A 20562-nucleotide genomic window follows, 5' to 3' on the forward strand; every position below is an offset into this window, starting at 1 on the left:
TGCCTCTAGCTCTTGCAATAGGGTTGCCAGGCTGGACCCGTCAGTGTCCAGTTTCCCTGCAGGGCTGCCTCTGTCTCCTTGTTTATTGGCTGAAGCCCAGTGGGCAGCAAGAAGGGTGCACACACACCCAGCGCTGCCCAGGCAGGGTGACTACTTCTGGCTTGCCCATCTCTGCACGAGCCGCTCCTTCTCCAGCCCTGGGACCATTCCAGCCGCACACACAGAAGCAGTCTTTCCCTTCAGGCCTTGCTTGGGTGTGGTCCTTCTTACTTTCTTCAAGGGTTGCATTTAGGAAACTTATTTCTCCCTTCCCCTCCCCGCTCCAGGAGCAGGAAGCTTCTAGGGGATTAAGATGGGGTGGTAGCCAGGGGATGTGTTCCAGGTCCAGGTTCTTAGATCAGGTGGCTTCAGATGGAGGCAGGACAACTTTGGCTCTGGGTAAAAATGTCTGTGCCTCACCCCACCCCTCAGCCAGGCACCCTTGGCAGGAAACAAGAACCCCATTCTCACCCTAGTTAGTTCCTATCCAAAAAGGCTGGGCTGGCCCCTGGAAAGACTTTTGCCTTCCTCCCCTGGAATGAAGGCAAGGAAGCTGGGGTCACCCCTCCTGACAGCCAGGGTGAGAGACTCCTAGTCGCTCTCTAGAGGGAGGTGCATACTCGGCACCCTTGCCAAGCTTTTCTCCAGGCCTCTATCTGCAGCAGCCACCCTGGCCCCTGCACCTCTCTCCAAGATCCTCGGCTCTCAGCCCAGGATGAGCTGCAGTCAGGAGGGCAGGACGGGCAGACCGAGGTCAGCAGGCTCCAGCAGAGCAGAGACGCAGCCAGACCCCAGTCCTGTCTCTTGTCCATGCCCTTTGTGATTTCAGTCTTGGTAGAACTTGTATTTGGAGTTTTGTGCTTCAAAGTTTTTGTTTTTGTTTGGTTTTTGTTTTAAGGGGGTGGGGGTGGGGATACAGAGCAGCTGATCAATTTGTATTTATTTATTTTAACATTTTACTAAATAAAGCCAAATAAAGTCTCTCGGCCTCATGCTGTTGGGTAGGGGGCTGGGGAGGATGGGCAAGCCAGTCTAAGTTCCAGCCTTGGCCCTGGGGCCCTGGCTGCCTGTGAGTGGGGCCCTATCTAGGCTGTGGCCCTTGAGGACCCAGGCCATGCTGACTCCCACGGGAGCATGGCTCAGCCCCACTGACCTCCTCAGGCCCCAGAGAGCCCAGATTTCCCCAAAGCAGGAGGAGTGCAAAGAGAGATTTGAAAAACTTTAATTATGAAAAAGGGATATACAATTGATGATGGAGCACCAGCCCCAAACCAGCTGGGGCAAGGGGAGGGGAGGCCAACCCCTAGCAGGATAGCAGCAGGGGGAGGACTCCCCCACACAGTGCTCCACCCAGTCTGACCCACAGACCTTTTAAATAATTTAAATAGCAGATAGGGAAGGGAGGTGGGTGGGTGGGTCTGCCTGAGCCGAGGCTCCAGGGCATAGTAACCCATTCCAGGGAGGCCTGGGCTCCGGGGAGGCTCAGGCCAGGCTCTGGGGCTGCTGCAGGGCAGTGAGGTATTTGAGGGCAGAGGCCCCATAGCTTCGGGACAGGTCCTGATGGAATTCCTCTTTGAGAGCCTGCAGACAGGCTCGGTAGTCTGGGCTGGAGCGGAAGCGGGAGAGGTCAAGGCTTGGAGCGTGGGGCAGGTGGATGGTGAAGGCCTCGGGCAGCACCAGGAGCTCATATTCCTACAGGGGTAAGGCCAGAGGGTGCTGCTGGCCTGGGGGGAAGACCACAACCCCCCTAAAAGCCAAGGCAATGGTTAAGGGCAGAATGCACACAGAGACAGGGCAGGGCATCCCCTGCAGAGTTCAGTTGGAAACAGACACGAGAAGGTGGCCCCTCCTCACCTGGGCATCCAGCTCCATGATGTGGGCCACCTTGTTCCAACCAAAGCCCAAAAAGCGCGGGTCGTAGCGGGGACAGTCACGTGGTACCACCACGTAGGGCTCGTAGTCAGCTGCCCACTGCACACGGTATGGCGCCTGGGCTTCCCGCCAGCGGGCATAGTCTGTAGGTGCGTGGCCCCGGGGCCACTCGTGGTACCTGTGCAGCAGGAGCGGGGCAGAAGCCGGGCTGAGGCTAGTGGCCCACAAGGGTGGGAGCCAAGGTAGGGCCACCAGGCAGATCCATGGCCTCTCCTACCTGAAGGTGTAGAGGGCCCCCGTGTCCAGCAGCTCCAGCAGCTCTGCCTTGGAACTGGGGAAGCTGAAGCGGTAACGTGGGGTCTCAAAGGCGGGTACCACCAAAGCTGCCTTCCGCCTGCTGCCCAGCTCCAGCTGCTCAATGGAGGCCCTGAGGAAGAGCACGGTGAACACCATGTATGGCAGACTCTAGCTGCAGGACTTGGCCATCTGGGCTGCAACAGCCCAGAGACACAATCTAATACCACAATTCCCATTTTGCAGAGAATACAGAGCTCTAAAAAGGCACAATCACAGTTGGACACTGGTGGCTTACACCTGTAACCCTAGCTAGTCAAGCGGCTGAGATCTGAGGGTTACGGTTCAAAGCCAGCCTAGGCAGGGAAGTCTGTGAGACTCTTCTCTCCAATGAACCACCAAAAAGCCCCAAGAGGAGCTGTGGCTCAAGTGATAAGATTGCTATCCTTGAGCACAAAAACTCAGGGACAGCATCCAAGCTCTGAGTTCAAACCCTAGGGCATGCACACCACTTGCACACACACACAAAGGAGCAGTAGCTCACCAACTGTGCTGAGTGCAATGGGTGCCCTAAAACCCTGACAGCACCCACCCCAAATCTTTTTCCCCTCACGTCCTCCAGGCCTACCTGAGGTAGTCATAGAGAGAGTGGGCCGGCAGGAAGTCAATGTCACTAAGGAACACGTAAGGCGTGAGGGCCTGGGCTAAGGCCACATTTCGGAGCTGGTTGACTGGGTAGAGGGACCCATCCCGGTACACCACATGATAAGCCACGTCTTGCCGAGCAGAAAGCACCGGGGAGGCCTCCACGAAATGCAGGAACTGCTGGGCCTCTGCATCTGTCAGGTACAAGGCCAGGCTCATGGGGCCTGGCCAGTGCCTGCACAGGGCTTCCAGCATCTGCAGCCTGGGGTGAGGGGACAGTTAGCCCAGCTCTGCCCTTTTTGCATGGAGCCCCGGCAGGGCTGGAAAACCTCCCTAAAGTTACCTATCTGCTAGAGACTTCCCAATCCCCCACACCTACCCCAAGTGACTGAGCCCCTTTTAAGCACCTGGAGTCAGTCTCACTCAGCTTTTACAAGCACCCCACTGGGGTGGGGAGAAACTAGGAGCCCGAGAGATTAAGACTTATTTTGGAGCCAGGCATTGGTAGCTCATGCCTGTAAATCCTAGCTACTCAGGAGGCTGATCTGAGGATGGCAGTTCAAAGCCAGGCAAAGCAGGAAATTCTATGAAACTCTTATCTCCAATGAATTACCAAAAAGCCAGAAATGGAACTGTGGCTCAAAGTGGTAGAGCACTAGCCCAGAGAGAACGGCCAAGCCCTGAGTTCAAGCCCAAGGATCAGCGCACATGCACACACACACACACACACACACACACACACACACACACACACACACACACATCCTGGGTCCCATGGCAATTCAGGCAATTTTAGGTTAATAGACTGACTACAAAAGCTCAACCTCTTTGCACCATATCCAATGTCTCTAAGTGCTGAAACTTTCCAGTGACCAGCCGCTTGCTACCACAGCATCAAACTACCCGACAAAACCCTCTACTTGAGAATCCCTGGCCCCGTCCACGCCAAGCTAAGGCTGTCCTTGGTGCCCTCACCGATCCATGGAGAGCTGGGCCACCAGCGTGACATCACGAGGCCGGGGAGGTGGTGGCTGGTGGGGCAGGAAGGTGATGTGGACTCGGTGTACAGTGAGCTGCTGTTGCTGGAACTCGAAGCAGTGGTCTTCCTCATCGAGTTGGGCCAAAGCCTGTTGTAACTGAGGGGGAGGAGAGGGGGGCGGTCCAGGAGAAGAGGACCAGGGCTGGACCAGAACATCATGACTAAGGTTGGCCCCCCCCCCGCCCCCGCCAGAAGAGTGAGATTCAGGGCTGTCTTGGAGCAAGGGAAGGTACCCCCTCTCACCTGCTCAGCCCCAGGTGGGGGCTGGCTGGGACACCCAAAGAGCTCCCTCCGCAGCAGCTTCCCATCATACCCCAGGAAGGTCAAGTACAAATTGCGGAAGAAGTCGGCATGCTTGTTCTTCACCCGCAGCTTCTTGGGGGAATTCCAGTGGATCACCTGGGACCCCCAGGGGTGTGAGTAGCCATGAGAACAGTGCCCACCCCTGTCCTCCACTCCCTCCCTGCTCACCTTGAGGTCGGCGGCCTCAGAGTAGCAGCGCTCAGCCAGCGTGTGGTCAGACAGTTGTACATTCCAGACGCAGGGCAGCGGCCGCACCAGCCCGGGGTGCTCCTTAATGACAGCATTGAAGATGTCCTGGGCAGAGACAGCCATCACACCTCCATCCCTAGCCTGCCCACCCTTGGGCCCCACAAAGCTTCCCACAGACCTGGTCAGCCAGAGAGGTGGCGGGCAGGGAGAGGAGCACACGTCTCGCCGTCAGCTTCCACATCTGCTCCCAGCCAGCCTGCCGAAGCCGGTCCAGCCGCAGCAGGATCACACCTGCCAACGGGGACAGGATGCTATGCCCACCAGGGACAACCAGCTCCTGGGGCTGGGCCATAAAGATGTCTGTAAAATGATTCTTGTATGCTTGCTTGTTGTGTAGGACTGGGGATGGATCCCAGGGCCTTATGTGTGCCAGGTAAGTCTTCTATCACTGAACTTTGAAAAAAAAATGGGGGGAGGGGGAGTGGAGGCAGGTGCTAGTGGCTCACGCCTGTAATCCTAGCTACTCAGAAGGCTGAGATCTGAGGATCATGGTTCAAAGCCAGCCCAGGCAGGAAAGTCCATGAGACTCTTATCTCCAATAAACCACTCAGAAAACCAGAAGTGGTGCTGTGGCTCAAGTGGTAGAGCACTAGCCTTGAGCTGAAGAGCTGAGGGACAGCACCTAGGCCCAGAGTTCAGGTCCAAGGACCAACAAAAAAAAAAAAAAAAGAAGAAGAAGAAGAAGAAGAACTCAGGGACAGTGCCTAATTCAAGCCCAATGGCCAATAACAACCTCCAAAATAAGATAGTATCTTGCTAAGTTACCCAAGCTGGCCTGAAACCTACAATCTTCCTGAGTAGCTGGGATTATAAACATGCACTATCATGCCTGGCTGTTTATTGTTTGATTGTGGGCCACATAGTAACATTTTGGTCAATGACAGTGGTCCCATATTACAATGGAGCCAAAGATTCTTAACACCTGGTATTTTCACTAAACCTTTGATGTGGGTAGATATGCTATTACCATTCTGTAACAATAGCCTACAGTCATTATTCTGTAGAGTAACTGCTTCTAGGTACTATAGGGAGAGGCTACGCCACATAGCCCAGATGTGTACTAGACTGTTCCATCTAGGTGTGTGTAAATATTCTGTGATACTTGTGCAAAGGCAAAATTGCCTAATGACCTAATGACACATTTCTGAAAATGTGTCCCCATGGCGTAGATGTAAGTACCAACTAACTACCCTTTACCCAGGGGAGAAGCTGCATACTGCCCAACTTACAGAACCCTCCGTATTGATCTTCTCAGACTTTCTATCAAGACACTTTAAGCCTCCCTATATAAGGGTTAGGAAACTAGGGCTCAGAAGGACTTAAGCAAGTTGGCCACAGTCATCTAGCATATACAGCCAAGGGTTTTGGTTTTGTTTTCCGGTTTTCATCAGTGTGCTTTCCAAGCATCATTCTTCCTAGCACTCTGTGCCCTGCCCAGCCCCGGGGGCCCAATGGTCCACCCCTCCTGCCTCCCTCTCCACAGCCCCCACCTGTGTTAAATCCCCGGCCCAAGGCAGGCCAGGGCCTGTGATTCTTCCAGAGGTTGCCCAGGTACCAGTCGCTCTGGTTCTCCACGAGACCGATCACCTGCTTGTCTGGGAGGGTAGGCTATGAGGGGGGCTGTCTGTAGAGGCTGCCCTGGGACCTGGGCTTGGGGCTAGACCACAGTGGGGCCTGGGGAACAAGGGAGAAGGTCAGGCCAGGGCCGAGTCCCAGGCCTCTCACCAGAAAAGTGAGCAAAGAGCGCCCAGAGCTCCGCGATGTCTGATGCAAAGGTGACATCTGTGTCCAGGACAATGACTCGCGCCAGGCTGGGCGGCAGGGCAAGGGGCAGCACTAGCTTCATCAGCCCGTAGAGGCCAGAGTAATGTTTGTTAGGGATCCAGGAGATCTGGGGCTGTGGGTGGGAAGGGCAGGGTATGAACCCGCAGAGCAGGAATTCTGGGAAGCAGGGGTGGACTCCAAAAACGTGAAGGTGTGAGGTGATGGAGACTCTCCCTCCACCCCCTACTACAGGAATAGGAGTGTACTGCAGAGGTGGGGGCTCCTGCCTTGAGCTCCTCAGCATCATAGAAGCTGACAAGGACGGAGGGTACCATCCACGTGCGGAAGAGTGTCCCCAGAATGCTTCTGGCCACAGCGTCAGTCACCAAGTGGAGGTGCAGGGGGTTTTTCCTTTAGGGTGGGCAAAGAGGAAGTCTGAGGGGGCCCAGCAGGAGCAAGAGGCAGGCAACAGCTTTGTAACAGCTGTCTTTCCCCAAAACAGCGCGTCCACATCCAGCTCAGGAGGTTCCTACAGTCACCCCTGGGGGAGGAGGGGCACTGCCCCCAAGCCAGGGACACGGCTCCGCCGACAGCTGGCTGTACCTGTAGAAGAGCAAGGACTTCATCAGAGTGACGACATCTCGGCTGGAGTTGTGTCCCGCACACACGATGGCCACGTGCAGCACCTGGGAAAGGGACACCAGGTTGGCAAGCCGTTCTCCGCATCCACCAGACCGCTGGGCGCACCTGGCCTTGGGCAACGCGGCTGCACCTGGCATCAAGATCTAGGGAAACCAGGAATGGGGCCGCACCTGCACTTCACAGGCAAACTGAGGCCAGAGGCGCAGGGGCCCCACGCTCCAGGGGTCCCCGGCTGGCTGCTCAGCGCTCAGCCAGAGGCCAGGTGTGTGGATTCCCACGGGTGTTCGTCCAGGTGTCCGGGCTGGGGCGCGGGCCCCGGGGACGGCAGCCGCCAGGGGCCGCGCGCACCTACCTACCTCGCACTTGGGCGGCAGCGGCGGCTGCGGGGCGCAGGCGGAGCGGTTGTGGCCCCCGGATCCCGCCGACGGCTCTCCCCGCAGCTGCCCGTCGAAAGGGACACGTGGCGTGAGCAGGCAGCGGGCGCACCCCGGGCCCCGCGCTGGCCCGCCCGGCTGGCGGCGCTCGGGGTCCCCGCCGGACAGGAAGGGCCCGAGCAGTAGCGTCAGCCCCAGCAGCAGCAGCAGCGCGGCGGCCCCCAGCGCCCGGGGGCGCCCGCGGGGCAGCATGGCCGTCGGCGGGCCGCTCAGGGCGGGGCGCGACCCCGGGCCGCGGGCTCCATCGCGGGCTCTGCGGACCAAGCGCGCGGAGAGGACGGTCAGCCCGGGACGGCGGCGCCCGACGGCCGCCCGTCCTCCCCGCGCCGAGTCGCCGCCCTCACCTGCTGCAGCGGCTCCCGGGCCCAGCCCCGCGGTTCCGGCCGCCGGCCCCGGTGCGGGGAGCCCGGGAGAGGCGCGGGCCGGCCCCGCCCCCAACCTGGGCTCAGGTTTCACCTCCGCTTGGTTGAGCCGAAGGGGCGGAGAGACCCCCCGGGCCCGGGCCCGGCTCCGCCCCGGCCCCGCACTTGACGGGCCCGCTAGTCCGCCGGGAGCCCCGAACCCCCTTTCTGGGTTTGGGTTTCCCACCCAGACGCGGGGAGGGCCGTGGGGAGCGCAGGCCTCCCCCCCGGCGCCACCTGCCCAGAGCCCACCCCCCTCCTCCGGGCCCGGGACCCCATCTCCTCCCCCTAAGGGGAGGGGCCGGTGACCCGGGACTCCGGATCAAACAGAGATCGGAATGTCGGGGCCCCGGGGGTCGGGGGGGGGGGGGAGGACACCTGCCCAGGGACCGGAGGCGGGGCCTGGCGAGACCTGCCCCCGAGCAGCCCAACACCTGGAGCCGCCCCGTTCAGCCTCCGCGCAGGTGGCCCGGCCCCGCCACACAAAGCGCCCTTTTGAAGGCCACCTCCCGCCCGCGCGCCCTGTGAGGGGCCTCGCCGCCGCCGGGACCCGGCCAGCCGTCCCCCCCCCCCCAGTCCCCGGCCCCGTCGTTTAGAGAGGGTCGTGATTGTGCCTGGCGCCAAGGCCCGGATCTCCTCCTCCCTGCCCTTCTCTCTCCACCCCACAGCAGGCCCCAGGGCAGGCAGGAGAGTCTGGCCCTGGTAGCGTCCGGGACCCTCTGGACTGGGGAGCCTTTAGAGCCACGGTTGGCTGAGCGCATACTACAAGCCAGGCCCTGTGCTACGGGTCTGACAAGCCTCCTCGCCCGAGATCCGAGGACACCCGCTGCATTCTCTGCTGGGAGCTGGAGTCGCCTGTTAAAGACCAGACACCTTCCGGCCCGTTCTTGAGTCAGCCCCTCTCCTCTAAGCTCCCCTAGGCTCTTTTCTCCTGGAACTTTCTCTTTCTTGAATCTCCTGACCCAGGACTTGACCTTGCCCTTTCTTTTGCTGTTATGCAAATCCTCACCGCACATTCCTTTGTTTTCTTCCCTAACCCGAGGTGAGGTGGTGAGCCTAGTGGTGGTCTGTTTCCCTCAGAGCATGTAAGCTGCTCGCAGGGCCTGGGAGCTAGTTGTCTGTCCCATCTTGTGCTGAGTCCCCAGTGCTACACATTCCAAGTGCTCGGTCTGTGTAGAAAGTGGGTGGGAGTGAGACTCTGCCCTCCAGAGGCTCCACTAAGCCTCCCGGGAGATGTGGAAAGGAACTCAGGCAGGGCCTTTTAACCCTACACCCAGCTGCTTTGGAAAAGGAGTCCAGCCCCAGGCTGCCTCCTCCTCTCCCTCTGAGTGGCCAGGATGCCTTTGGAGGCCAGGATAATGGTTGCTATGGAGACTGATGGTGGCTCCTTGTACATCTGGGATTGAGAAGACAGTGGCACGCAGGGGCCACTTGTGTCTAGAACTTTGAATTCCAGCTCCTCATCTTCATCTCCAGCCTGCAGCTGGGGTGGAGGTAGAAGATTGATGGGGGGGGAGGGAGGAGAGAGAGAGAGAGAGAGAGAGAGAGAGAGAGAGAGAGAGAGAGAGAGAGAGAGAGAGAGAGAGAGAGAGAGAGAGAGAGAGATCTTTTGTGTAGGTTAAATGCCTGGAAGCAGAAGCTTGTAGGGCTTTTAGCTGTAAGGGCTTCCTTACAGGGGACCGGAGTTAAGGAGACCTGTCAGTCACTCACAGTGCTGGCTCCCTTTCTCAACCTCAGCACCGGGGAGATGGGGGCCTAAGATGTCTGCAGGACCTCCAAGAAGCAGTTCTAGGGGTGAGCATATGAAAGAGGGCTGGTTTTCTTGAAGCCGGATAGACTAGGGAAATGAAGGATAGTCAGCTTATAGCACATACAGTAGATACTCTTTTTTTTGGGGGGGGGGTCCAGTTGTGGGGCCTGAACTCTGGGCCTGGGCCCTGTCCCTCAGCTCTTCAGCTCAAGGCTAGCACTCTACCACTTGAGCCACAGCGCCACTTTCGGCTTTTTTCTTATGTGGTGCTGAGGAATGGAACCCAGGGCCTCAAGCATGCAAGGCAAGCGCTCTACCACTGAGCCACCTTCCCAGCCCCAGTAGATACTCTTTCATATACTTCCCTTAAGATTAAGGGAACAGGGCTGGAAAGATGGCTCAGTGGTAGAGTGCTTGCCTAGCATGCATGAGGCCCTGACTTCAATTCCTCAGCACCACATAAACAGGAGAAGTGGGAAGTGGTGCTATGGCCCAAGTGGTAGAGCACTAGCCTTGAGTTGAGGGACAGTGCCCAGGCCCAGAGTTCAAGCCCCATAACCGACAATAATTAAGTAAGTAAGTAAGTAAGTAAGAGAACAAAGTCCTTTTAGGGGAAATGTAGCAGGATAAATGAAGGGAAAATGAGGTACAGTCAGCATACAGCAAATACAGAAGATATTCCTCTATGTACTTCCCTTAAGATTAAGGGAACAAAGGTCATTTTAGAGAAAATGAAACAGGATAACTTAAGGAAACTGAGGCCTGGTGAAGACAACTCAGAAACATGGTATTTAGAAACTTAGAAATGCTATCTTTGCTTCAAAGAGAGACAACAGGATGCATTCATTCCTGAGGGATGCATTTAGGTATGCCTTCCTGAGAAAAATGCTTGCCTAAACTTAAGCCACTGGCCCCAAAATGCAGACTGCAGGGCGCCTTCTTGTCTCAAGGATAAGGATCTGTTTTATGGAAGGAAACATTCTTACCTGGAAACTCAGAATAATGCCAAGTGTGGTTAGAGCAAAGACAAAGAACCCAACTTTGCATAACTCTGAAGCCAGACCCCTGCTTTTACCATATAAATACCCCCAACAGCCCAAGGAGCAGTGTGTCTCTCCCTTTGAGAGCACCCACACTATTAGAGTGTGCCTCTGCTCTTCTGTTTGTGTTTGTCTGCCTTTTGTCTGTCTGCTTGCCTGCTAGTTTACTTAATAAAGCTCTGCCAAGTTTTCTTACTGTTGTGACTTGTCCAGAAATTCTCATTCTGCGATCGAAGTCAAGGACCCTAAGTGAAGAGTTCCTACATTTAAAGGGAAACTTCACTAAATCTCACCTCCATCCAGTGACACTGTGGTGCCTAAGCTGGGTTTGACCCAGCCCGGCCCAAGGCTTTGCTTCATGACCAGTTGAGAGCCTCTTCTCTGGAGTTCAGGTGTCTGCATCTATACCTGTTGAACTGGTCTTTCTCTCTCCCCCTGTGACTTGGGCCACAAGTGAAGATCTATTTCAATTTGCCCAGAGGCCTTTTCCAGGCCAGCCTGGTGGCCAAGTCCAGGCAAGGGCCCAGCAGGAAGGAGCTGGCCTTCAGTGCCTCCTGTACACATGGCCAGGCTTTGGCTTATCGGGCTCATCTAGAAGGGAAATCCAGGCAACTCTGCTGCTGCCAACCTGACCTTTGTTTTGGCCTCCCTAAAGAGGAGGGAAAAGAAGTTACCACTCTTGTACTCTGTCCTGGGGGACCACTCCTCTGCCCTCCAGGACCATTTCCTCCCTAGAGCACAAGACCACCAAACCTGCCAGTGCGGATGAAACTTGAACACCCCACCCCCACCCCTCATTTTCTCCATAGCTAGAGAAGGGACTGCAGGAGTGGGCAAAGGGGAATAAGTTCATTAAGATCTTGAGGATGAAGGAAAGCAAAACTACACACATTGCTGCCCCATGTAGAGTCCAGGTCCAAAGTGCTCACATGCCTCATAACCAAGGAGCTTCATTCAACATGCCACAAGAGTTCTGGAGTGAGTGAGTGTGACACCTAGGGGGTATGGAGAAATGGCTTCCACAATGGAATACTCACACTGTCCTCTCTTCTTCTTCTTCTTCTTCTTCTTCTTCTTCTTCTTCTTCTTCTTCTTCTTCTTCTTCTTCTTCTTCTTCTTCTTCTTCTTTCTTCTTCCTCTTTTGGGGGGGTCCAGTCGTGGGCCTGAAGTCTGGGCCTGGGCGCTGTCCCTCAGCTCTTCAGCTCAAGGCTAGCGCTCTACCACTTGAGCCACAGAGCCACTTCCGGCTTTTTTCTTATGTGGTGCTGAGGAATCGAACTCAGGGCCTCAGGCATGCAAGGCAAGTGCTCTACCACTGAGCCACCTTCCCAGCCCCTGTCCTCTCTTCTTGAGGATACCTCCTGGAGTATTCATGGGCAGCTCCAACTTCCTCATAAGGAGGAAAACTAAGGAGGTGTGGAAAGATTGTAGCCAGCTGGTAAGTGTAATGTTTAAACACCTTGACTCTGGGTCACACTAGATGTATATGCCAATCATGAAAAGACCAGTCATGAAAGACTTTTTAAAAGAAGTTTTTCTCTTTTAATCAATATAATTGTACAAAATAAGAGGTTTCACTCTGGCATTTTCATACATTACATGCATCTAACACATTGACTGGGTGTCCTTACGCAGACCTTCCTTCCTCTGAAGCTATCTGGTGAAGAAGAGGTAAAAGAATTAAAATTCCCAGAGTCATACCATAAATTTGTGGATCAGGTCCCCAAAGGCGCAGGCAGGCCACGCCCCTCTCCCCACAGCCAATCAGCCGCCTCCTCCCCCACTCCTTCCACTGGCTGAGGCTCTGTCGCCGCCCCTCGCAGCGAGGCTGCGGGGTTTGAGACGGAATCCCAGGGATTTTCCCCGTCCCTCGCGGAGCAGCTGAGGGCCACGAGATTCATCCTAGGGCCAGAAAGCGCTCTGAGATTCGTCCGGTGTTCAAGGACAAGTCTGCTTTCAAACCAATTTTTTTCCCGATGGGGAGACCCCCGCGGTCCAGGGAAGGGGAGCTCCCTGTCCAAGGTCTCTAGCAGAAAGCAGAACCCGGAGTCAGTTTTCTCCGAGGAGGAGGAGGAGGGCGCCCAGGTGCGCGCTGTGTGTATGGGGGAGACAGTCCATGAGATCGGGGACCGAAGCCACCGCATTAAATCTGATAGTCTTTTTTTGGGGGGGGGGTTACGACTGCATTAGGGAGGCCTGCCTTTTGTGGGGGGACGGAAGAGGTCAACTGGCCAGACGTGCACCTGCTGGAACAGCCTGCTCTTAGACGCCCCGCGCCTCCCCAGGTCTGCCCGCAGCTCTTTCCCGCGTGCCCTACTTCGAGGTCCTTTAGAAGCCGGTCCTCCCGTTCGAGCCTCTCGGCGTTCTATTGGAAAGACTCGGAATTTGTGAAACCTTCTCTGGAATGAACTGCTCAGACTGACGGGGAGCAGTAAGAGCTACAACCGCGCGGGCGCAAAGGCAGCCAATCACAAAGGTGGAAGAGTCCACACGCCAGCTGGGGGCGGAGTGTTTTTAGCCAATGAGTTGGAAGAGTAGGGAGGGCGGGTTTCCCCGCAGTCGCTGAGCGCTTTCCGAGTGGGAGGTGACTGAAGAGAAGGGGTGAAGGGTGGTTCAAAGGTTCATCTCGTCGCCACCATCCTGCGGGCCCGCGGAAGTGAAGCAATCGGGAGGCGGGCCTAGGACCGGAAGCAGGAAGGAGGGCACAGGAAGCAGGGCCCCACCGCCAGGCGTCTTCTGGATCCGCGAGTCTGTCGGTGCCCAGTGCAGGATGGAGAAGCTGCGGCTCTTAGGCCTCCGCTACCAGGAGTACGTGACCCGTCACCCGGCCGCCACGGCCCAACTGGAGACGGCAGTGCGGGGCCTCAGTTACCTGCTGGCAGGTGCCTCCCTGACCTTTGACCCAGTCCTTCGGGGACCTGACCTGTGACCCTAGTGGGACCTTCCACACGTCTCAGGGTAGCAATCGCTGACCTGAGAAGTTCCGTCTGGGTTCCCGTAGGGCTCAGGGAGGGGATGTGCGGGGTTCCGAAACCACGGGCCGAAGCAAACGTTCACCGATGGCTTCTGTTCCTTCTCCGCAGGTCGCTTCTCCGATTCGCACGAGTTGTCAGAGCTGGGTGAGACGGGCTGTGGGGTGGGATAAGTTGGGGGGGGGGCTGGTCCTGGGAAGGGTCCAAAGAACGCGATCACAGGCTCGAGGACCTGGGTTGCCCATTAAGTCACTGTGGTACGACTGAGTCACACAGATGCGTGTTGTCCAGGGCCATTCGTGTTACCGTAGTAGGGAGACACCTTGTGTGTTGGGTCAAGCCCCTTTCCTCCCTACAGTTTTGAGGTGGGCACTGTTGTCTCCTCGTTCACAGTGAGATATGACCCAGACTTTCAGGGACAAGCTGTAGAGGGAGCAAAGGTGAGGTGGTGGGACCACACACCTGTGGCTGTTTGGAACAGCCATAGTACTGGCTAGCAGGGCAGGGGCGGGTTTGTCCCTGAGTTGAGCACATCCCTTGTTGGTTCAGCTCAACTGCCCACACAAAATCGTACTGGGAGTGTGGGTCTGTGAGGAACTGGGTGGAAGGGAAGGTCGGTTTCCACATAGCCTGTGGGTGGCTGAGCATGGCACATGACAGATGATCCCTGAAGCTCTGGGGAGAAGGTGGTGGGGGTATAGGCCATAGAGCCGGCCTCTGAAAGCTACACTCTACTCCTTCAGTGTACTCTGCCTCTAACCTGCTTGTCCTGCTCAACGATGGGATCCTACGGAAAGAGCTTCGGAAAAAGTTGCCTGTGGTGAGAATTCTTCCAGGAACTGAGGGTGGGGATGCACGGAGATTCAGGAACCTAATAGTAATGATCAGCGCATGCACGTGATGTGTGATACTCTCAGAGTTGGAGACATGCCTACATCCGGCATTAACATCCTCATCTCAGATGAACAGAGTGTGTCCCGGGCCACCCAGCCTGTTAGTGATGGAGTTGGTATTTGAACTCAAGCCTTAGACTTGGGACTAGGGGAGTTCCCTGACCTTTTGGCCTGGGCCTCTTGCAGTCGCTGTCCCAGCAGAAGCTGCTGACATGGCTGAGCGTACTGGAGTGCGTGGAAGTGTTCATGGAGATGGGGGCCGCCAAGGTGTGGGGCGAAGTGGGCCGTTGGCTGGTCATTGCCCTCATCCAGTTGGCCAAGTAGGTTGGGCTGTGGAGGGCAGGACTTGGGTGGGGTGGCCCAGGCCAGCTATAAGTATGATGTTCAGCAGAGCAGCCCTGCCACCCGCTGGTTAGCCACCTCCCCCAGCCCTGCCATACTCCCCAACCCAGGGCTGTCCTTCGGATGTTCCTGCTGATGTGGTTCAAGGCTGGCCTCCAGACCTCACCCCCCATTGTTCCACTGGACAGGGAGACCCAGGCACAGCCCCCGGGTAAGCTGCTTTCCTGCTCTGGAATGGAACCGGGCATGGGACTTACGTTGCATTTAGAGCCAGCCAACATGAATATGACATTGTGTGCTTGTAGAGCACATTTTGGTTTCTTCAACCTATATTCTACTGAGGAGAAAAAAAGAAGATTAGGTTGGGGACAGAATTGGAACTTGAACTTGGGACTTCATTTTATATGTATCTGTGGGTACATATATCATGTTGGGGATAGAAGCCAGGGCCCCATGCATGTGAGGCAAGTGCTCTACCACTGAGCTACACCCCAGCCCTGAACCTAGGACTTCAGATGTTCGAGTCCTTATTCTTTCTTGTTGACTGAAGAGGGGGACAGAGCATGAGCAGGAGGTAAGCCAGCCTACCAACCTCATTTCTAGACCTGGATCCATACCATGAGACACAGCCTCAAGAAGCAGGGCGCCTGGTAGGCTCTGTCCCTTCAGGGCTTTGCATCACCTGTCATTCTTGGGCCTCTCCATCTTGATTAGGCAGTGCTTGGCTGCTCATCATGGTCACGTTGAAACCGAAGGGCTGAGGGGGTGTGTGCTCTCTGTGGATATGGCTGGGCCGGGTCTTGCACAAGGCACTTGGGAGCAAGGACTGGATTCTTGGCTGACTCTGGCCACAGGTGATTGCTGACCTTAACCTCAGGCCCAGGAGAGCTCCAGAATGTTCCTTTGGTGAGAAACCACATGCTGAACCACATCCCCTGGCTCCAGATTTCTTGGCTCAGAAGTGGCCTTCGTTCTAATTCATACACTCTCCACCTAGCCTTTGAACAGCCATCGTACCATGTTGTTTGCAGACTCTGCTGGTAACACGTCCTGTTGATGAAATGTCCTTCTGTCTGTCCCCACTAGATGACAACCATGGCCCGGGCAGCCAGGAGCAGTCCTATGTGGGGAAGCGGTCGAACCGAGTGGTGCGAACCCTCCAGAACAGTAAGTGGAGGAGGTAGCTGGACTGGGCACCTCGACACTGAGGTCAGTGTGAGCCTGAGGGACTGGCTTCGACTGCGCCCATCCTGCCCTGCCCCAGCCTGACTTGTGCATCTGCCCTTGTGTTCTAGCTCCGTCTCTGCACTCGAGGCACTGGGGAGCCCCCCAGCAGCGGGAGGGACGGCAGAAGAAGCGGCAGCAGGAGCTGAATGTCCCCCCAACACCCTTGGGGCTCCAGGAGACCATTGCAGAGTCCTTGTATATCACCCGGCCCCTGCTGCACTGTATCCTTAGCCCAGCCTGTGGTTGGCTCTTTGGGCTTAGTTAGGGTAAGGGGGGGAAATCGGCTGCACCTGCCCCTGTGCTGGAGACATCCTTGACACCTTGGCCGTCAGTGCTTAGCCTGGGCGTGTGGGGACAGAGGTCATGGACACCCTGGCTGCTGTCTGGTGTTGTGGATGTGACTAGGTGAGCCTGGGCCTTCCTTGGGGCTGTGTTCCCTCCACAGGGCTTCATGTTGCAGGCCTGGCCTCCTGGATGTGCAGTGGCTCCTGCTTGTCGTGCGACTCCCTGTGGCTCCCAGCCTGCTGCTCCTCTCCTGGGCGCAGATCGTGCCTGGCCTTGATCATGCCCTTTCCTCACAGCCTGAGCCTCCTGAGTGACAGGAAGGGCCTGACCCGGAGGGAGAGGCTGGAGCTGCGACGCAGGACCATTGCGCTGCTCTACTACCTGCTGCGCTCCCCGTTCTACGACCGCTTCTCAGAGTAAGGAGCTGCCCACCCACCCACCTTGCCCAATAGGGGACTGGGACAGGCTGCACTGCAGGGGGAGGGTAGAGCAGTACTGCAGCCCTCCTGCTGCCTGCCTCCTCCCTCCTCTTCCCCCTCCCTCCCTGTCTGGGCTTCACTGACTGCCCAGATTGTGCCATCCAGGAAGCAGTCAGCAGTAGGGCTGTGTGAACTTGAACACTGGTTGGCACACAGGGCAGGATGAGGGCAGTGCAGGGAGGCCCCGCTGTTGGTGGCTGTTGGTGGCAGGTATGGGCTCTCCACCTGCCGGCTTATTTCCACCTCTTCCAGCCAGTTAGTGTGGTTTATTCCACTTCTCAAGCCAGGGAGCCAAGCATCAAAGGGGCGGAGCAATAGAAACAGATGCCAGCCAGCCAGTGAAGGCTATGTTCTCTCCTCCTAGACTGCATGCCCTCCACTTTGGCTCACTCTGCTGCCAATCTGACCAGCCTGGCAGCACCCTCAAGAGCCGTGGCCCCCAAACCTAGTAAAGTCTGTTGTGGTAAAGAAAGGGAGATGTGTGCTCTTTGCAAGGAGCAGTCTCCTCTCCCCATCTGCAGCCCCCACAGTTGTCTGTGGGGCCAGCCTGCCTTCTGGGGGCCTGCTCTGGGCCACCCATGTGGGAATACTGCCTCCTGTGTAACAAGGCCGTGGGGCAGGGAGAGCCTCTACCTCGGGGCAGTTGTAGGGTTACACGACTGGTTCACATGACCACACTAGGTATGTGGTAAACTCTTGATAGATGTTACGTCTCGTTTTTGTTGGTCTTGCTAAGGGTCAAATCCAGCGCCTCACACGATCTAACACAGGTCTGCTCTAAATGTTCTGCTACTGAGCTACATCTCAGCCTTTAAATGTTAGGTCTTTAGTCTTTGTCTTTTTTTTTTTTTTAATAATTTCCCTTGACATCATGGAAACCTGTAGGAAACCCTTTCCCTCCTTTTCCTTCCCTCTCTTCAGCACTGGGGCTTGAATTAAGGGCATTGTGCTTGCTAGGCTTGCTGAGACATGGCTTCAGCCATATTTTTCACTGGTTACCTTTTAGGATAGGATCTCGCTTCCCACCTGAGCCCCTATCCTCCTACTTTTAGGCTTCGTGTCATCAGTGGCATCACAGGCACGTGCCACCAGGTCCGGCTTCCCTTCTGTGGAGATGGAGTCTTGCTGGCCTGGCACCAGGATCCTCCCAATCTCAGCCTCCCCCCTAGCTTGGAAAGACAAGCCACATGCCGCTGCACCTAGCTCTGGATTAAGAAGGCATCTCCTGAACTTTTCTGTCTGGGCTGGCCGCTAACAGGCAGTAGTATCCTGTTCTAGCCTCCCAAGTAGCTAGGATAATAGAAGCATGCCACCCGCACTTGGTTGAAACCCCCCCATCTCTTAAAACCCAGGGTTCGCCCTCCTTGGGCCCTGACAGCTCTCAGCTCAGGCTTGTGAGGTTTCTGTGTGGCTCAGCCTTTCTGTCAAACAGGGCAGGATGGGCTTCTCTCCATTAGAATCCAGTGGCCAGTGGCCTGGGTGCTGAGGTGGATGGAGCCTTGAGCATCCGGGGTACAGCCGGGAGTGGGCAGGGCAGAACCCTCGGGAGGTCTTTTGCCCTCTATACCAGGCTTGTCCTCTGATGCACTTCTTTCAGTCTGGCAGTCAGCAAAGACTTGTTAGCTCATTTGCAGGGAGCCACACCTCTCCTCAGCCAGCTCCCTGTTTCTCACCATCCAGGGCCAAGATCCGCTTCCTGCTCCAGCTGCTGGCAGACCACATCCCCGGGGTTGGCCTTGTGGCAAGTAAGCATGGGCTGAGTGTCACTGACGGCAGATGGCACACGTGACCCCCGTCTCCTTGTTTGCTCTGTCTCCTTATATAATTTGATTCTTAGCACAGTCGAGGCAAGTTGAGGTCATTGATGGGCAGGTGACAGCTCGAGACCTCAGACAGTGTGGCCTGTGGAGGTGGGGGATTATTAGGCCATTTTGTGGGCCTGGCAGCCTTCCTCCTGCCTTGGCTGGAGTACCATGAAAACACCTGAGTGGAAGGTCTAAGACAGGCAGGGGGCTTTGGTCAATGTGAAGCTGTCTGGGGACACTTGACAATGCCTTGACTTCCCTAGCCTGAGTTCTTATTGTAAATGGGATCTCCTCACTGAGGAAGAGGTGGGGGTAGGCTGGCTCTCAGTGGTACAGGAAGCAGCTGGACTAGTAGTAGGGCAGAGCAGGTCCGGCCTTGGCTCTCACTTGTTCATTGCTCTCATTGCAGGACCACTCATGGATTACTTACCTAACTGGCAGAAGATTTATTTCTACAGTTGGGGCTGACAGACATCCAGGGAGTGGGGTGCTGGGGGGACAGGATGGCATGCTCGACTGCTCCTGGCAGGGCTTGCTTCTGCCTTGCAGTCTCCCGGGCCCCTCTTCCTTAATAAAACTGACTCTGGCAGTGCCCAAGCATGTGGCCTCTCCATGCCCACCGCCCAGCACCTCCCCTGCCCTGCGAGGCTCTGCACATGGCCCAGGTCTCCACCAGCATTCCTCCCAGTATCCACTTGACTCTGGCCGCACCCTCCTGGATGGACACTGAAGCCTGCTTCTGGCTGGGCCAGGAAGTCTCCACCAGGCCCAGGATCCCTGGTCTGCACCACAAGGCTGGATATAGCCTCAAAGCGTGCAAGCAGCCACTTGCCTTGGCAGCTGGAGTAAACACTGCTTTCTTGATGGCCCCTGGTGAAGATGCAGAACCACACAGTGGATGGCCACTGTCCAGCATGCCTTCTCACCAGGGCCTTTGTTTGCCCTTCCCCTGCACGGCCATGCCGAATAGCCTCCAACCTGTGGTGGGTCTGGTACAGATTGGAGAGTAGACCTCTTCTCCTATGGGAGAGGGCAGCAGGCACCCGCAGCTCTTGGGTTAGGATAGGGAAGGAGGGGAGCCCAAGGCGGAGGGAAAGCCAGACGAATGCAGCCGCCCTGCTGGCTCCTCCCTGCAGAAGGGAAAGGGCCTGGGCTGTGTGGGCCTGAACTTTGCTCTCCCTCACTACCCCTACTGGCTGTCCTGTGGCAGGCCTAGCCTCTCTTTGGGGGGCTTCTGGGTAGCAGTAGTCCCTCAAGCTCTGTAAAATGCCCCTGGCTTGAGGGTTGCCCTGGGAGGAGCCAGCTGCATCCCAACGTGCTTCCCCATGTGCCTCTGAGAAGAGCCACCTGTTACAGGGTGGTGAACACCTGTGATCCCAGCTAGGACTGCCTAGCGAGACCCTGACTCAAAACTGAGCAGCGGGTGCTACCCAGGCTCTGTGCTGGGAAGTGACTGTGTGGCTCCAGGCAGTGGGTGAGCAAGAGGAGCCGGTCAGTGGGCCTGTGACCTTTGGCTTATTTTGATACTTGTAAAGCTTGCACTTGCTCAGTGGTAGGCTCTCTGCCAAGCCTGTGGAGGCAGCAGGGCCCAGGGCCCTGTCCTCAGCTCCCCTGCCAAGGGGCCACCCATGGGCACACTGGAGCCATGGTGCCATGTAGATGGTCCAGCTAATAGAGGGGGCACCACTGCACATGCTCCCATAGTGACTTTGCCACAAAGCCTACAGCTTTGTTGTTGTTTTTCCGGTACTGGGGGATGTTGGACCTAGGGCCTCACATTTGCTGGGCACTGGCTCACACTGCTACCCTTGCTGTAGCCTATGTTCATCTTTTTTGGTAGAGGAGGAGGCTAGTGAGGTGCTACATGAGCACAGAAGGGGGCAGGGCCACAGCTGATGGCACAGGGGAAGGACAGGGCCAGAGGTGTCCCATGGCCAGGTAAGGAACCTGGCCCTGGTATGGGCAGTGGGGAAGGAGCTGTTCAGCTTGCGGAGAACACCTGCATGGGCAGCACTAGGAGCAGTGGGCACCAAGACTTGTACTGCAGGGGAGGTGGAGTCAAGGCAGGGGCTGTGGGAATGGGGATT

At 56.6% G+C, this 20562-nt stretch overlaps 2 protein-coding genes across 4 annotated transcripts; one reads left to right on the forward strand and one right to left on the reverse strand.

The window, feature by feature from the left end:
• Positions 1 to 1281: 1281 nt before the first annotated feature.
• Positions 1282 to 7473, reverse strand: Large2 (LARGE xylosyl- and glucuronyltransferase 2). 2 transcript variants are annotated; one of them, XM_070032034.1, is made up of 13 exons: positions 7204 to 7473; positions 6809 to 6891; positions 6493 to 6616; positions 6167 to 6338; positions 5932 to 6036; positions 4560 to 4672; positions 4361 to 4486; positions 4133 to 4288; positions 3826 to 3986; positions 2834 to 3112; positions 2189 to 2338; positions 1894 to 2089; positions 1282 to 1731 (listed from the first exon to the last, which is right to left on the reverse strand). In XM_070032034.1, exons 1-13 carry the CDS (start codon positions 7471 to 7473, stop codon positions 1522 to 1524), a joined length of 2145 nt encoding a protein of 714 aa, XP_069888135.1. In that variant the 3' UTR covers positions 1282 to 1521. The 2 variants fall into 2 exon arrangements, with proteins under 2 accessions (XP_069888135.1, XP_069888134.1); XM_070032033.1 differs by lacking the exons at positions 6809 to 6891; positions 7204 to 7473 and having other exon boundaries at positions 3826 to 4031; positions 6167 to 6608.
• A 5603-nt stretch (positions 7474 to 13076) lies between these two features.
• Pex16 (peroxisomal biogenesis factor 16) lies at positions 13077 to 19073 on the forward strand. Of its 2 annotated transcripts, none has more exons than XM_070032505.1 (11): positions 13077 to 13354; positions 13556 to 13591; positions 14188 to 14264; positions 14524 to 14657; positions 14790 to 14890; positions 15766 to 15846; positions 15975 to 16127; positions 16239 to 16311; positions 16488 to 16607; positions 18351 to 18415; positions 18885 to 19073. In XM_070032505.1, exons 1-11 carry the CDS (start codon positions 13243 to 13245, stop codon positions 18941 to 18943), a joined length of 1011 nt encoding a protein of 336 aa, XP_069888606.1. In that variant the 5' UTR covers positions 13077 to 13242; the 3' UTR covers positions 18944 to 19073. The 2 variants fall into 2 exon arrangements, with proteins under 2 accessions (XP_069888606.1, XP_069888607.1); XM_070032506.1 differs by having other exon boundaries at positions 13079 to 13280.
• Positions 19074 to 20562: the final 1489 nt, after the last annotated feature.

The sequence above is a fragment of the Dipodomys merriami genome, unplaced genomic scaffold, assembly GCF_024711535.1.
Source record: "Dipodomys merriami isolate MVZ:Mamm:240054 unplaced genomic scaffold, mDipMer1.0.p SCAF_21, whole genome shotgun sequence".
Taxonomy (NCBI): domain Eukaryota; kingdom Metazoa; phylum Chordata; class Mammalia; order Rodentia; family Heteromyidae; genus Dipodomys; species Dipodomys merriami.

Bases quoted from the DNA above. Each gene is read 5' to 3' on its own strand.
- Large2 (XM_070032034.1), bottom strand. From the start codon at position 7,473: ATGCTGCCCCGCGGGCGCCCCCGGGCGCTGGGGGCCGCCGCGCTGCTG. The intron at 2,339-2,833 runs GTAGGCCTGGAG...GCTCTTCCTCAG, and splicing joins TCTCTCTATGACTACCTCAG to GGCCTCCATTGAGCAGCTGG. The intron at 2,090-2,188 runs GTAGGAGAGGCC...CCTGCTGCACAG, and splicing joins GGGGCCCTCTACACCTTCAG to GTACCACGAGTGGCCCCGGG.
- Pex16 (XM_070032505.1), top strand. From the start codon at position 13,243: ATGGAGAAGCTGCGGCTCTTAGGCCTCCGCTACCAGGAGTACGTGACC. The intron at 14,658-14,789 runs GTAGGTTGGGCT...TCCCCAACCCAG, and splicing joins GCCCTCATCCAGTTGGCCAA to GGCTGTCCTTCGGATGTTCC. The intron at 16,128-16,238 runs GTATCCTTAGCC...CTTGGCCGTCAG, and splicing joins CACCCGGCCCCTGCTGCACT to TGCTTAGCCTGGGCGTGTGG.